This window comes from Halichoerus grypus, chromosome 4 (genome assembly GCF_964656455.1).
Source record: "Halichoerus grypus chromosome 4, mHalGry1.hap1.1, whole genome shotgun sequence".
Taxonomy (NCBI): Eukaryota; Metazoa; Chordata; class Mammalia; order Carnivora; family Phocidae; genus Halichoerus; species Halichoerus grypus.
The window spans coordinates 160,888,038-160,905,270 of NC_135715.1; the positions used below are offsets into that span (position 1 = coordinate 160,888,038).

The following is a 17,233-nucleotide window of genomic DNA, read 5'->3' on the forward strand; positions in this document are numbered from 1 at the left end:
AAGAGGTATATGGTTTCAAAAACCTGAAAAAAACACCACAGGACAGTTCTTTTATGACTAGAGGCTTTTGTTTTCTTTCATTTTCTTTTCTTAGAGTTTTGGTAAAAGCAAAACTGAAAGGCTTACATGAAGAGTAAAAAAACAAATTATCCTTTTAAAACAATTTGTTTAATCAGGGAGACTCAAACTTTACTGTATGCTACTGGTAAACAGCTTTTCTCCATTTACAAGTTTTTAAAATGAGAGTAGTTTAAATGAGATGAAGAAAACACTAATCCCCTGTCCCACAACAAAGCCCTCTAAGGACCATAGGATAGTATAAGCTGAAAAAAATTCAAACAATATATAACACCAGGAGTTTTTTTTTTAAGGTCTGCCTACAATTGAGGGATTCACCACATAGCAACCTCCCCTGATAAAAAAGGAAAGGACTACTCTCTACGGAATCTGGAGTCGTACAAATACAGGTGAGACGAATCTTTGTGAATGTATAGTTATATTAAAAGTATTCAGGGAAAAAAAAAACAAAAACCCCACAGTATTCAGGAGCCTACCAAAATTTAGTACATTTCGTCATGGGAGGAAAAGTACTAGAAAAAATAAATGAGATTTTGCTACTTATGAAAGAAGCCCAGCATGACATCTTTCAACATCTTAAAGGGCAGAATTTGAACATAAAGAGTAATTTTGATTTAATCCAGGTTTTCCCTTATCTAGGATTGCATGATAAAAGAGATTTAAAGTCAAACTCAAGACTTAAGCATTTGAAAGTCGCTAAAGAAAAACTCCTAACTCCAGAAACACCTTTATATTATAAAACGTAGCAGGTACCTGAGACGGCATTGGCTTTTCGCCGTTCTCGGAGTTCTCGCTTACTGAATGATCTGACAGTTTTTGCATGTATTCACATACTGCCTGAGTATCAGGGTACGATGGTACATTTCTGGCAGAAGAACTTTCAGTTGTTCCCACGATGTCTTGGTGGGAGGGAATGGCATCACCACCTGCGGTCTGAACATTTCCAACGTTCGTGTCAGTAGCAACAGGCAGATCATTTTCTACAAGCGTGTTCTCGAACACTTCTCCCTGATTGTCAAGGGTTTCAGTGGAGGGGCTGATGGCAGTGCTGGCCTGGTTTTCTGCCTGGGATTCTGACAGTGTCACACCTAATGGGCAACAATGACTGTCTGATATGATCACATGGTCTTCTTTGTCAGTCATAGTAATTAGGAGTTGGCTGCACTGGTTGCATCTTTCCGGGACTGGCTTCAGATCCTGGGAAGGGAGGCACTGTACGAGCGCTAAGCTGTGGAACGCACCACAGGCAACCTGTAGCACTACTCGCCCGGCAAGATGTTCCACCTTTTGTGGCTTTGTCACCGGGAAGGCGGTGGTAATGAGACCCAACTGACAACCAGTACCCCATGCCCAAATCTCTCTGCTTAATGACAATGCCAGTGTGTGCTCCTCACCACATGCCAACTGCAAAATCCTGACGGCTAACAAAGAACTGGTCTCAGAATCAGAAATGCTGACAGGATTCGGTTCTGGAACATACTGCTGGTTAGCTACTGCACACTGGCCTGCAGAGTTCTCCCCCCACATGTACACTATGCCACTTTCTGTCACTGCTCCACTGTGGAAACTCCCTGATGCCACAGTAACAACATATTGCCCAACCAGGGCATTTTCTAGAATGGGGCTACTCGGACAAATCTCTGCTGGTTCACTTCTCCAGGGAAGAGTCCCAAAGCTGTAGACCTCACCATCTGAAGGTTAAAAAAAAAAAAAGAAGGGGGTTAGTGAATTAACTAGAAATCTTATCAGCAAATTTTTGGCCCCTCTAGGTTAACAAAATAGGGCTGTTTTTTGCTTTGTTTTTAATTTTCAAAAGTGCAGTTGTAGAGATTTTGGTTCAAGCATATAATATCCCACGTTTATTCATCTTTTAACAAATATCATCTTTTGGGCGCCTGGGTGGCTCAGTTGGTTAAGCGACTGCCTTCGGCTCAGGTCATGATCCTGGAGTCCCAGGATCGAGTCCCACATCAGGCTCCCTGCTCAGCGGGGAGTCTGCTTCTCCCTCTGACCCTCCTCCCTCTCATGCTCTCTGTCTCTCATTCTCTCTCTCGCAAATAAATAAAATCTTAAAAAAAAAAAAACCAAATATCATCTTTTAATATTCTGAAAAATAGTGAGAATTTCTACCAACTACAGGAGGCTACTTTCAAATGGAGGGTTATTGCTCCTTTCCTTCAGCCTCATCCTACAAAGTCCTACATGGATCCACTAGTAATGGCTACCATTGTAGGCTATTATAGATAGCAGATTCCAAGTGTTCAAAGCAAAGTAATGACTATGATAAGATAAAATGAGCAGAGGATAAAAGATACATTCGCTAACATCTAGAACATTCACTGCTACTTCAATAAGTCAGAGCAGCAGAAAATTATGCAGTAGCATAAAAATGTTAGAGATTCATTTTGGCCAAAACTAAGAAATCAGCTTTATACTTCCAGGTTCTAAGAAAGCACCAGTGTTCTAGATGCTGTCTTCATGATGTGTACAATATTATGTATAATTTTAAATGTTATATATAATATATATTGTGCACTATAGAGCATTCCTGATGTGCCATTTGTTTAAAAAGCAAATCATCACAACGAAACCAACAAAGCAAAAAAACCAACAAAAGCTATGATGGCTAGCTTTAGAATGAAGGGCAACTGGCTGGCTTTAGAAGTAAAACAAAAGGCGCCAGTGAGCTGGGCACATGACTGATAAGGACCTGTTTCTGTCCAGGTGTGCTACCAAGTCATAATCTCATGCAGTACTGTGGTAGTTTGGGGGCGTGTGCATATGACCTGTGCTAGCTAAAAAATTCAAATGGAACAAAGATTTGGCCATGGGTTTTGAAAATAGTAAAACAAGCCCACTATTCCTTCTTTTCCATATGACCAGAGACTCATCCCATTTTTTTAAATTAAGAAATAATGAAGTAAATTTATAGTAGTATTTTTTCCCACAAAGCAGCAACTGAGCTGATGATGAAAAAAATGCATTCTTTAGCTATGGCTTATTATACACAATAAATATATTTATATACTCAAATTAACTAACCAGAATGTCTATGTAAGAAAGAACACAATAGAGCCTTGAGGGAAGACATGAGCTTTTATTACGTAATTTCCAGTTTGGATAAAGAGTACTGAGAAAATAAGCTCACTGGTTACGATATTTAAACTTTTCTTCCCGAGTGACACAGCAATATAAACTTCCAACAGCTCACCAACTCTTTCAATGGATATCACTCCACTAGAGAGAGAAATAGTGCAGAGAAATGGATATTTAGACAACTCCTCCTTTTTTTCAACCTGGAGTACCTCAAAAATAGTGATTCAATGAAGTGTCCTCACTGAATTATGAGCTGATAGTCAAACTAAATAGAGAAAAAGAACTTGAAAATTTCTGGCATTCCATCAGTAATATTTTCTCACCTGGAAAAGATAGGACTGGAGATCTTTTTGCCATTTCAAACTACACACTTGTGTGAGATGAGTTTTTTTTGGTTTTTTTGTGGGTTTTTTTGTAGCTTTGACACTTAAAACCAGGACATTGCTTAAACATGAACAATGATAGGCTATTCATATATTTTTAAAATGTTTTCCCCCAGTTATCCCACTTAAGGTATGATTCTAGAGGTTTAGAGAACATGTTCATGAAGGGTTCCTAAATATCTTACTGAAGGGTAAATTAAACAACAGAATTCCACTTACATATGCTTGAGAAGGATATATTTTGGCCCCTAGGGCAGGTATCTATTGAATATGGTTCACATTTTTATAATAAAGCTTTTTCCAAATTCTGGCCTAATAATATTATTCTATATTATTATAATAAAAGTAATATAGTAATAAAGAGGCTAGAAAGAAATCCATGTTTACCCCACAAAATTACCAAGGTCAGATTTAAGCTTTGCTTCTTAGAATTTGTCTTCCCTTAGTTCCTACGAGGAAAATATCAAAGCATTATTGAATACTTAATAAATGCTTATGGAACAGAAATTTATAAATTAGTTGATGGCAGTCCTGGCTCAAACCAAATTTGCCATGATTGAGTTGGTAAACTGCTATCAAATTAAAGGCAACTCTCTCTATAAATTATAGCCTATGTTTCTATCTGTTATAGATTTATAGATTTATTTTATTACATGTTCTTAGGAGCTGCTGTTTATGCCTGAGAAAAACCGTACTGAGGCAGTAGGGGCAGGTGGCTTAAAAAGCAGGCTCTGAAATCAGACTCTCTGAATTCCAGTTCTGACTCTGACACTCCAATAGCTATGTGGGCTTGGGGAAATTATTTAACCTCCTGACCTTCAGCTTCCTCATCTGTGAAGTGGGGACACCAACAGTAGCCTACCTCACAACGTGGTAGTGAAGACTCAGTGAGGTGGTACATACAAAGTGCTCGCTGCAGTGCCAGGCACCCATAATTGTTTAATAAACATTAACTATTATTAGCATGGTTATTCTGATACATTTAATGAACAAAGGTACAGCAAAAGAGTTTCTGAATAGGTAATCTTTCAAAAGTTAATTTTTCATGTACTTGTTACTATAAAATTTACCAACTGTAATTCTCCCTTTTATTCTAGTTATGATGGATCTTAAATTTAAGAACTAATCTGATTTTTGATAGAGAGTAAGAACATAATTTGAAAACACAAAGAGTATAAGCTCTAGCAAACGTCATTAAGAATTCCTGATATCCAGTAACTCTCTTACCTGATCTTACATACCCAGGCACTGTTAGCATTTCAGTTAGTATTTGTTAAGCCATTCTTTTCAGTACCTTCAGTCAGAAGAACTCCATGCTTCACTCCAAGGGCTGCCTGAAGAACAGTCTTCCCTCCCCAGCCTGGCAGTCTCTCTGGTGTTACAGAATAGGATCCTGCCTGCCACACATGGACCAGGCCTCTTTCTTTGGATCCTTCTGCTTCTGTTGAGCTACAAACGTTAAGAAAAATAGCTTAATTGTTCCTGCAATTAAAACTGTATTTTGGGGGTTCTTACTAATTTCATTAGATCTGTACCTTTTACCAGCACATGGGTGACTGGGTCAGATCGTTTAGCACATATTTTATGCTTTGGTTGGCACACAGGAGCAGAGATAAAACAATTATTTACATAAAAGGCTTGAGGACAATCTAAACCCACAAATTACTTACCTCTATCTAAGAAGTAAACAAAACCTGGACTATTTTTTGACATTTTAGATTTAATAGCACAAAATTTTAGGATTCTAACTTCTCCATTTATTAACTCCTTATTTGGATAATAAAGTTGTAACATGCCCCAAGTTGGAGTCTTATTTTAAAATTTTAGTTTTGAATGCTAAAAAAAGTATTTGATAAGAGGGAATAGAGATCCATATTTTACTTTACACTGAGTAAGCCCTATAGTTGTTATTTAACTTTTTAAGAATCAAATTTATATCAGGAACAGTAAAATCTTTTGTGCTTTACTCATGTTCTAGCCAAAGAATTCTATCCATGTGATGATTCTGGTTCAAAGAACACAAGACACCAAGCTTCATGATAATGACCATACCATAACTGCCTACCCTTCTAAGAAAAGGGCATATTAAAATATGCTGGGTTTCCTTTATACCAAGTTTCCTCTGTTGCCACTGATGATACATGCTTTTTTCTAGAACAATGATGCCAATTTTAACAAGGCACAGAAAGTTTTTTGGTTTCATTTATTTTATAATACCTAGAAATTTCTCTACTTTTGCTAAATAATATTCCTCTCAGTTATGATTAGGCATAACCATGGTTATATGAGAGGAAAGCCACAAACTTAATCCAGTTTTCTAAGGATAGAAGAGGATTGCAATTAATAAGGCTATGTCTGAAGACCTGAAGTTATTTGTGAGAAAAAATGGCTTCAAAAGCTTTAAAATGATGATGACACTTTGTGCCATTTTTTTATGCATAAGAAACTAGCAACAAAGCTTATCACTAATCAGTTTTATTTTATTATCTTTCTCTTTACCAATCAACATAAATGTCACTCTTCCTACTTAATAACCACAAACAAGAAAATTGAACTGAAGAGAAGCTACGCATTCGTGGAATTGCTTGTTGTGTTTTCCTAGAAGAAGGTAGAAGAAGAAATGGTTTTACCTTCTCTTCTTTGAGTCCATCGGTCAGGGGGAGAACTCCATCACCAAATCATTTCTTCTTTGCGAAAAGTATATAAAGACCTAAATGGCAAAACACAGGTAAGCACAAAGAGCAATGAAAGAATACTGTGCTACTTCATTCCTCAGATTTAAAAAAAAAAAAAAAAAAAAAATGGCAGCCCTCTAACAAGTGCACATTCACTGGGCAATAAATATGCAGTGAAACTATTTCAACTATTTCATATCCCGCCTGCCAAAGTTGAATATCTAGACTGAGCCTGCCCACTGAGCTTATAAAAATGCCTGCTGACCATCAAATGCAATGTCAAAGGAAGACAAGACTACCTGCAATTAAGCTGTACTTTGTCAGGCAACAGATTTTATTTTTTATTATAAAGAAGGAAGCTCAATCTGAAAATTCTTTTCATTAAATACTCATTTCACACATGTTAAGGGTTGCTTTTAAAATGCTTCTGGAACACATGAACATGTAAATATCAATTAAGTAAGAAAGAATTTCTAAAACCTCTTCAGTAATGTATCAGATTCAAGTCGTTTTAATTTACATTTTTCAGCAATGCACACAAAAAATATTACTAAAATCAGAAAGATTTCTATTTATTGGAACTAGAAGTATTTTCCCCAAATCAACCTCAACTCGAAACCATAGTACAAAAGGCTGAAAGAAATTTGGGTTTGTTTTTTTTTTTTAAATATTTTATTTATTTATTTGACAGAGAGAGACACAGAGAGAGAGGGAACACAAGCAGGGGGAGTAGGAGAGGGAGAAGCAGGCCTCCCGCTGAGCAGGGAGCCCGATGCAGGGCTCGATCCCAGGACCCTGAGATCATGACTTGAGCCGAAGGCAGACGCTTAACAACTGAGCCACCCAGGCGCCCCAAGAAATTTGGGTTTTAAAATATCTGTTTCAAAATCCACCATTTAATAATAAAGAGCTATATGAAATTACAGTACCAATATCATGACCCATCGGTTTAGAAACTCAATGTTTAATAAAGAGACAGAAATATAAACAAGCAGACAGAGATACTCAATACATCTCAACTAAAAATTCGTATTTTTAAGGGCACCAAAACACATGAAAATACATAATAGCAATGAGGTTTTATTTGTGTCAACCATAAAAATACCCAAACCAAATGTATGATTTTTCTGCAAAGGATATGGCATGGTCACTGTACTCTGAAAACAGCCCATACCAGCAGGAGTGATGTAAGATCCATCTGTTTACTCCAGGTTGCCTGTGAATTCTTACCATTTGCCATCTGTGTATCTGGAGGAAATTGCTCTCTACCTAATGCTTATTTTAGAAAAATTTTGAATCATTCAAAGTTGGATGAAGGGTACCATGTAAACAAAACATATACCTGAATATATTTAATAAATGCTATTAATTTAATAAATGATTATTTTTTAAATAATAAATATGATTATTAAGTGGTACTATGCCTTGTGAGGATAATTAACCATTAGGAAAATGTACAGAGAAATTCTGAGGCCAGATCTAACCTGTGTTTATTCATCAGAGATCAAGGAGTAACTAACTGTTCCCTTGATTAAAGTTAAACAATACCCAGCAGAAACCAGAGAACTTCTCTGGGAGGGTGTATAAGTACACAAGCACACTTTGCTTCCCATCACTGATTCACCGAATGTAAACTGAATTTTATCCTAGTGCCTGACAATCAAAAATGTTGAGAACCTTTTGGTGAAGTGAACAAAACAGCCTTTTTTTCCTCTTTTAGTGTCACATTTTTTGAATAGAGTTTTCTTAAAGTAGATTTCATCTTTTGCCATATTTTTCACCACCACACATTTTTTCAAATCCAAATGGAATTAAAGCCATACAAACTGTTTTTGCAACTTTCTTTTGTTACTATATGCTAGGCAGAACAATGGTCCCCAAAGATGCCCACATCCTAATGCCAAGAACCTGTGAATAGGTTAGGTTAATGGCAAAGGGGAATTAAAATTGCTAATCAGCTGACCCTAAGATAGGGAGATTATCGGGTTGGGTTATCGGTGTGGTTATCACAAGCCTCCTTAAAAGTGCAAGAGACAGAAGGAGAGTCAGATAAAGAGATGTGCTGATGGAAGCATGGTCTGAGAGACTGCTGGCTTTGAAGATGGGAAGGTGGGGAGCATAAACCAAAGAATGTGGGTGGCCTCTAGAAGCTGGAAAACGCAAGGAAACAGATCCAGAAAAGAATGCAGCCCTGCTGACACCGTGATTTTAGCCCAGTGAGACTTGTGTCATACTTCCTACCTAAAGAACTGCAAAAACAATACATTTGTGTTATTTTAAGCCACTAAATTTGTAGCAATTTGTTAAATAGCAACAGAAAGCTAGCTAATACACTATTTCGTAGACATACTATATCAGTATTATACTGATACTATATCAGTATTATAAATCTGTCTCATTTTGTTTTAATATGTTTGACTTCTTCCAAGAAGATAGGTCTGCCTAAGACTCAAATAGAGTAATGAGAAACAGAAATGACTGCTAAGGAAACATAACTAAAAAAGAATACTACAGCTAAATGTGGGAACCTTGTATTATAAAGTTTTCTCTCACATACTTAAATATAAGTGGCATTTACCAACTCTTATTTAACCTAACATTCTTTCTCCGGCATGAAGCCTACATTAAAAAAACAAAAACAAAAAGAAAAAACCTAACATTTCTCAATTATGTATCCATAAGAAAAAGTAAACCCGAAATTTTTGTTTTTCTATTTTTATGATCCCCTATCAGGAAATCTTTAAGATTTGCCTCAAGCATTCAAATAGCACTTAAACTTCCTTAAGCTCTCTCATTGCTTCACATTTTTGATTGTTATAAAACTGCTTAATCATGGGGCTTCTTCTGGGGACAGTTCTCTCCAGGTGAACTTTAAGGTTCTCACTCTACATTCCTTTGGGAGACAGAATCCCTAAACTCTGCTTCTTTTCTTCTGTTATAGTAACTTCCCTTCATAGGCCTTTATTATATTAATTAGCTCTGATAAAGAAACTGTGTGATGTTGTACAGTCAAAAATCTGGGGTCCTCTTTTGCCTTGCACGGCCTTTCCAGAGATCAAGGACATCTGTAAAATGAGCACAATAGACTCAAGCATCCCCTCCAGCTCTTAAATTCTATGAGTCACAGAACAAAGCTAGATTCATATTAAGGTATGCCACTCTACACTTCAAATTATCTCCTTTACAGTGAAATGTAAAGCAATTAAACTCTCAGATGGCCCTTTAAAACAAAAGCCAAACCTTGGTTCTTAACAATCTGACTCCACTTTTAGATCCCATTGGAAACACAACTTCCTGCTACATTTAACAGAGAAATAAACTATCTTGTACAAGCAGAGGGTATGCTTTTAACACCATGATCCGAGAGTGCCCTAAAAAAATGTGGTCTAGGTGTCCGAATTATTGTTAGAAAAAGCTGCAAACTATCTACAGATCCACAAAACCTTAACCAGAAATCCAAAGTCCCCTCTCTCTGTCAAATAAATAAAATCTTTAAAAAAGAAAAAAAAAAGAAATCCAGGGGCGCCTGGGTGGCTCAGTTGGTTAAGCGACTGCCTTCGGCTCAGGTCATGATCCTGGAGTCCCGGGATCGAGTCCCGCATCGGGCTCCCTGTTCAGCAGGGAGTCTGCTTCTCTCTCTGACGCTCCCCCTCTCATGCTCTCTCTATCTCATTCTCTCTCTCAAATAAATAAATAAAATCTTTAAAAAAAAAAAAAGAAATCCAAAGTCCAAAAAACTGAAAACTAAGTTTTTTCGTAACTCTTTTGGTGGCAAAATCTAATATGACTAAAACTTATCTGACAGCAAACCTGACCTGAACTAATATGAGGTTAGTTTTTGCCCCTTTAGTGTGAATATTCATATATTTTGCTGTAGAAATATTAATACGATTGGGGCAACTGGCTGGCTCAGTCAGTAGAATGTGACTCATGATCTTGGGGTTTTAAGTTCAAGCCCCATATTGGGTGTAGAGATTACTTAAAAGTAATTTAAAAATCTTAAAAAAAAGAAATATTAGTATGATTATGGGGTGGTACCAAAGGTCCCAGAGAAAGTGTTACATAATATATGGTTTATGCACATTTTAAAGATCAAAAAATTCTGAATTCTAAAACATACCTTGCCTCAAGGGTTCCAAGGAAGGGACCAGGAACCTGTATTCTATTTTTTTTTTTTTAAGATTGATTTATTTGAGAGAGAGAGAGAGCTTGAGTGGGGGAGAGACAGAGAGAGAGGGAGACAATCCTCAAGAAGACTCCCTGCTGAGCACAGAGCCCGACAAGGGGCTCTATTCCAGGACCTCAAGAACATGACCCGGGCTGAAATCAAGAGTTGGATGCTTAACCCACTGAGCCACCCAGGCACCCCAGGAACCTGTATTCTAAAACAAACAACAATCATTTTTGGTAGGGGTCCCCAACTTTTAACTATTTTATACTTCCTTTAGTTTCTTATATGTACTTTTAACATCAACTTCATCTTGAAGAGTACACTAGAAAGTTGCATTGCTTACAAGACATTCTATAGGTGCTTTAACAATGTATTCCAATGGTGATGATTTACACTCTTCTCAAAAGTTTTAAGTCTATTTTATGGTGAACATACTCACATACAGTGCCCCAATTAATTTTGCAAGGAGTATCCCGCCTGCAAATACTCACTTGGCTCATCTTCTCAGTGGAAGGAGGAAGCCTAGGCTCTTTAATTTCATATAAGGCTGCCAATTTGGTAGAAGAGAAAGAGGTAAACAAATGAGATGCATTGTTCTAGAACAACTAGGACTTGGTGATATATTAGACACAAGTGGGGTATAAAGAAGGAGGTATCAAAAATGATTTCTAAGTTCTGCCTTGAACAACTGTGTGTTGGTGGTACCATTTACCGAAATGGAGAAGAGTAAAAAAAGACAGGATTCTGAAGTAGAAGATTCTGGTTAAGATTTTTTTTATGTTAAGTTCAAGATGCCAGTGAGAAATCCCAGAGTACCTATCAAAAGCAGCTGAATATATGAGTATGAAGTTCAGAAAAAAGGTCTCAGCTATTGATATAAACTTGGAAAGGCATATGGATAATATGTGAAATCAAGACAATGCATAATATCACCGGGTGTGTATTAAGAGAATGGAAAGGAACAGGACCAAGCTGTAAGGAGCTCCTGCACCTAGAGGTTGGTTAGGATGAGGAACAAGCAATAACACCTGGGTGAGAAGTGACCTGAGAGGTGGGAGAAGCATGAGTCTATGTGTGCACATAAAAGCAAAGCAGAGGGTTTCCAGGAGAAAGGCCTGGTCAATTAGGTCAAAGCCACTGGCGTCTCATAGGATGAGAGGTGAAAAGTGTCCAGTGCATATGCCAACACAGATATCAATGCTGAGCTTGGCCACAGTTTCAGTGGTAGTAGGGGACTGAAAACCAGATTGGAGTAGGTTGACTATAAATGGGAGGTAAAAAATAAATGGGAGGTGAACACAAGAAAATTAAGTTCATGTAAAGAATTCTTTTGAAAAACACTGTCAAAATGACAGAGAAATGGAGCTAGAGCAGAATGTGAAGATAAAGGGTGTGTTTTTTGTATGTGCAGAGCTGGGGAGATGTGAGATAGCTGAACATGTTTGCATTGACAATGACACCAATCCCAGACGCAAGGGGGCAGAGGGAAGAACCAAAGTCCTGGACAAAGTGAAAGAGGACGGCATCTGGAACACGTGTTTTGGGACTGATCTTTCACAAGAGGAAGGGTCTACGTTTTAATAAGACAGGAAACAGACCTAAATTACAGATACACAGATACAGATATAGACAGGAGTACAGGTTTCGTGGTGAGAGAGTAAGAGTCTCATATGATGCCATCTGTTAAGTGACTAGGACTTTATAGTATATGTGTGCTCTGTATTCTAATCGCACTCCTGGCTCCAGTCATTCTGTTTCTTTATTTTATGTTGCCATATTATATATTTTTGTAAACTGCCTTAAATCTTTTTAGGACAAGGCAGAATATAAATTTTAAAAAAATTTAATGTGGAACAGAAATGTGCTAGTGGACTATTGATTCTATTTATTCATCTCTAGTAAACTTTATCTCTGGATAAAGTCCTTTTCCCTTAATGATTTAGTGAAAGATAAATTTGTAAGTCATAAGTATATTAACTTTCAAAGGCTGAAATTTCAACAACACCTCACGTATTTTTTTTCATCTACTATGTTCCGGGTATGCCAGTCTAAAATTTCTGTGAAAGCCAAAAACATCTTATTCTCTATTATAGCCTAGCTGCTTAACATAGTCCTGATATATAACAGTACTCAATAAATATCTGTGGATAGACTAGGCCCACATAAATAAATGAGTTCCTGTCCTTAAGGAGTTTACATGCTATCATGTTCTGCCTTTCTTACTAGAATGATGGCTCTCTATAGACAGCACCCTCAAAGCATAGAAAAAGCCAATAAAGCTGAGCACTTCCAGTCTTATTCTCGTTTCACTTACTGTTTGAAAATAGGTATATTGATTAAAACAACTGCAATAACTGTAGCTACAAGAGTAATGATAATTGGAGATTAGAATGACAAGACATTAAGATAGAACAATAAATAGAGTAGTAAATTGTATTGCATTTTGTATCTACTGCAAAACTTTAAAATTGCAGGTGCTTACACTTTCTTTTTAAAGTTTGAATTGGCTTCATTTTCTTAAAATGTAGTAAACCAGGGGCACCTGGGTGGCTCAGTTGGTTGAGTGGCCGACTCTTGGTTTCAGCTCACTTCATGACCTCAGGGTACTCAGATCGAGCCCCAACATCAGGTTCTGTGCTCAGTGTGGAGTCTGCTTGTGGGTTCTCTCTCTCCCCTGCCCCTAGCCCACAAGGTGCACACACACTCTCTCGAATAAATAAATCTTTTTAAACATTTTTAAAATATTGGGGCACCTGGGTGGCTCAGATGGTTAAGCGTCTGCCTTCGGCTCAGGTCATGATCCCAGGGTCACAGGATCCAGCCCAATGTCTGGCCCCTGGCTCAGCGGAGAGCCTGCTTCTCCCTCTGCCTCTCCCCCTGCTCATACTCTCTTTGTATCTCTGTCTCAAATGAATAAATAAAATCTTTAAAAAAAAAAATTTAAAGATGTTGTAAACCAGAGCTTATAGGTGAATGTAGTAAACAATAATTTAAGACACTATAGTATTTTACACATGGTAAATGCTCAATGAATATTATCTGTTAGAGGCTCAGTCAATATATTTATATACAGATCAAGGCAACTTATGACCCAAACACCTGACTGAGAACTAATCTAGACACCAATAACTGCTACTTCCTGGATATCCCACCACCAAAGCCTTTACCAACCACTAATGAAGGCTGAGAAACACTCACCTTGCACTGCAGCAGCCTTGACAAATCAACCACCATCAAAGGTTGAGGTCACTTCAAAGTCCAGCCCTCTCAGCCTTAATTGCAACACAGAAGGCAATGCCTGATACCACTATGGGAGCTACTAGCTCCTTAAATACTGACCCAGAGTTCAAGAATTCAGTAAATTAATGCACTGAATAAAGTAAGTCAGTAGGCTAGTCTAGAAAGTACTTACTACTTATAATGTTGTTACTAATGGGATAATGCACTAAGTCATTGATTCAAAATATATTATAAATTCCTGGAGGTCAGAAACTATGACTTATTCATTGGTACATTCTTGTAACCATAGTAACCACTAGGTACAAGTGGGCTACATTTAAGTGAATACTCAGTGAAAGACAGCACTTGCAAATGATGTAGGTTTCTAGCGCCTGTAATAAAAGTCAATATAGGACACAAAAGGAAAGTGTCTACTTATAATAGAAATTCTCATAATTTGCTAATGGTATTTCCTAACTATGAAGATGCTATTATTTCATGTCAGTTCACAAATGTTATACAACCCAGTAAAGAACAGTCTCTTTCTCCTTAGTACATAGAGACAGTTTCTGGTGCCACCATGGGCACTAACACTTCACAGTCTCACTCTTATGGCCTGCTAATTTCACCCTGAAAACTACTAAAACTACACTTCTGATTGTGAAAATCCTCTAGAATGGATATTACCCACCGGGGGGGGAGGGGGAGTGTAAATATAGTAAAATAAATGCCCAGCAATGCCCATTTAGCTCCTTTTTGTATCCACTGCAAAATTTTTAAAATACATTCTTCCAGATTAATGAAATCCCCATGAAACATTTTGATGGATATTATAATACTAGGAACTGAATTTCAAATTCTCAGGTACTGCAAAAATTTGTGTCTGTTATTACCTGATAGAGTATAATTTCTGATACAAATTGTTTATTCCTTTAATATTTTGCTACTATTCTCTTTTAAATGGCCACATTTTTTTAAAATAAGGCAATTTTACAGAAATACAGTTCAAAGTATGTTGGTTTATTTTACCAATCAAAAACAAATAATACTTAAGGTCATCACGGGGCCATACTACTGAACAGGGCCAAAAATAGTGTTCTGGAGATACAAGTTTCACTTTTTTGAAAGTGCTAGTAAAAGGTATTCTTTTTTTTCTTTTTTTAAGATTTTATTTATTTGAAAGAGAGAGAGAGAAAACAAGCAGGGGGAGCGGCAGGCAGAGGGAGAAGCAGGCTCCCTGCTGAGGCTAGTTCCCAGGACCCTGGGATCATGACCTGAGCTGAAGGCAGATGCTTAACTGACTGAGCCACCCAGGTGCCCTGCGTTAACAGGTATTCTTCATTAGGAATGAAAGGTTATTTAACTCAAGTTTAAATACTGAGGTTAAATTAGGGATCAGCTATTAAATTTACTATTCACTACTCAAACCATTTAACACATGCTCATCATGTTTACTTATTAATACCTTTTTCAGAGAGAATTAGATTTTCTTTGAGGAATAACTAGGACACCTGCAGTAACAGTATAAATTCAGTTTTACCACACTGTAATAAAATGTAACAAACCCAAACTTTAAAAAGTAAGTGTTCATGACCACATGATATCTGTGGTAATTTGGTATCTGAGTCACTCTGTCCAAATTCTTTTTAGGACTTTATGATCTATTCTGCTCCCCTATCCTTTGAGAGATCATGATCAGTGTAAGCTTGCATTCCCCAAGAGTCTCTAGAATATAAATTCCTCTGTAGCCTTTTAAGAAAATATTCCTCATCTTAAGAAAAGCATTTTTGGGGGCGTCTGCCTTCGGCTCAGGTCATGATCCCAGCGCCCTGGGATCGAGCCCCACATCGGGCTCCCTGCTCGGCAGGAAGCCTGCTTCTCCCTCTCCTGCTCTCCCTGCTTGTGTTCCTTCTCTCGCTGTCTCTCTGTCAAATAAATAAATAAAATCTTTAAAAAAAAGAAAAAAAAAGCATTTTTGCAGGAGCACAAGTCAAATAGCAAAATAAAATTGACTAATAATAGGTCTGTCTCCTCTCCTTAGAAAAGCTTTACACAGTGGAGCTGCAGTGGCACATTCTTTTCCTACTGCAGGAAGAAAAGAATTATTTTTCCACAGTTAACTACTGTGAGACTAGAAAGTAAAATAAAGAAAGCATACTGGAAGAGAGCCCTAATTATAAATAAAAATTTTATTTTTAAATTTTTTCTATTTAATTATATAGAATTTAAATTAGAATAGAACTAAAGTAAAAAAATTTTCAAGTGCTAGTTTCACAAACTATCTTAATTATACATAAATCTGTAAAAATAAATAATGAACAAGTCCATGTACCTACCCATCACTCAGTTCTAACAAATGTTAACATATTTTTATATTTGCTTCAGCTGTTTTTAAAATAGAAAAGTTACACATATTTCTGAAAGAGCTCCACCCAAACTTATCTCCCGGAGTTAGCCACTACTCCTAAAGTAAATGTGTCTTATTTCCATATATGTTCTTATACTTTAATGTATTTCATTAGATACATATGTATCCATAAGCAATAAGAATGTAGTAAGCTAGGGGCGCCTGGGTGGCTCAGTTGGTTAAGTGACTGCCTTCGGCTCAGGTCATGATCCTGGAGTCCCTGGATCGAGTCCCACATCGGGCTCCCTGCTTGGCGGGGAGTCTGCTTCTCCCTGTGACCCTCCCCCCTCTCATGTGCTGTCTCTCTCATTCTCTCTCTCTCAAATAAATAAATAAAATCTTTAAAAAAAAAAAAAGAATGTAGTAAGCTACATTCTTTTAAAACTACATAAATGCATCATATCATAGACATCCTTTCGCAACTTGCTTCTTCACTCATTGTTACACATTTGAGATGTATCTGCATTGATAAGTATGGATCTAGTTCATTTTTTTTTTTTAAGATTTTATTTGAGAGAGAGACACACACACAGCAAGAGAGGGAACACAAGCAGGGGAAGTGGGAGAGGAAGAAGCAGGCTTCCCAAGGAGCAGGGAGCCGAACGCGGGGCTCGATCCCAGGACCCTGGGACCATGACCTGAGCTGAAGGCAGACGCTTAACAACTGAGCCACCCAGGCGCCCCTAGTTCATTCATTTTTATTAGGGGATAGCATTTCATTGCATGAATAAACCATAGTTTATCAATTTCCCTCCTAAAGTACGGCTGGATTGTTCTACTTTATTGCTATTTTAAGAGCTGCTATAATCATCTTTGCTGCATGTTTGCCTGGGCAATTGTCTTAAGTTTGGTTAAGAATTCAGCTCAACAAAAATTTAGGTTGCAGAAGAACCCTGAAATGAAAGTTACCCATCCAGATGCCATTATTGGGTCTAACCACCACCTTCCTAAAAGGGAGATCATGTGAAATGAAGAACCGTATGAGGACGCTGAAGAACAAAATTTATTTAATAATTTTTATTTAACAAATAATTTTTATTTATTATTTACATTATATGTAAAAGGGAACCATGAGTTGATTAATTTGTGAAATTAATGAGACTAAAGCTGATTTCTTTGAGCATAATTCACTGGTAGCCAACTGAAAATCTATGAAACAGCCCCAGTCTTTTCCTCATAGCAATTGAGAGAACTGTACATTTTC

At 37.2% G+C, this 17,233-nt stretch overlaps 1 protein-coding gene across 7 annotated transcripts in view; it reads right to left on the reverse strand.

Moving 5' to 3' along the window:
- Positions 1 to 17,233, reverse strand: part of ALS2 (alsin Rho guanine nucleotide exchange factor ALS2) — an 81,814-nt gene that overhangs the window by 61,011 nt on the left and 3,570 nt on the right. For 5 of the 7 annotated variants that reach the window (XR_013447325.1, XM_078071197.1, XM_078071194.1 and 2 more), the window contains exons 2-4: positions 6,188 to 6,267; positions 4,852 to 5,006; positions 832 to 1,769 (exon numbers count right to left, since the gene is read on the reverse strand). Coding sequence is in view for 6 of the 7 variants with exons in the window: in XM_078071197.1 (XP_077927323.1) it covers positions 832 to 1,769; positions 4,852 to 5,006; positions 6,188 to 6,207 (1,113 nt within the window). In the remaining variant the exon portion in view is untranslated. Of the gene's footprint in view, positions 1 to 831; positions 1,770 to 4,784; positions 5,007 to 6,187; positions 6,268 to 13,601; positions 13,675 to 17,233 lie in introns of those variants that run through there. The other 2 variants (XM_078071196.1, XM_078071198.1) reach the window with 2 other exon arrangements.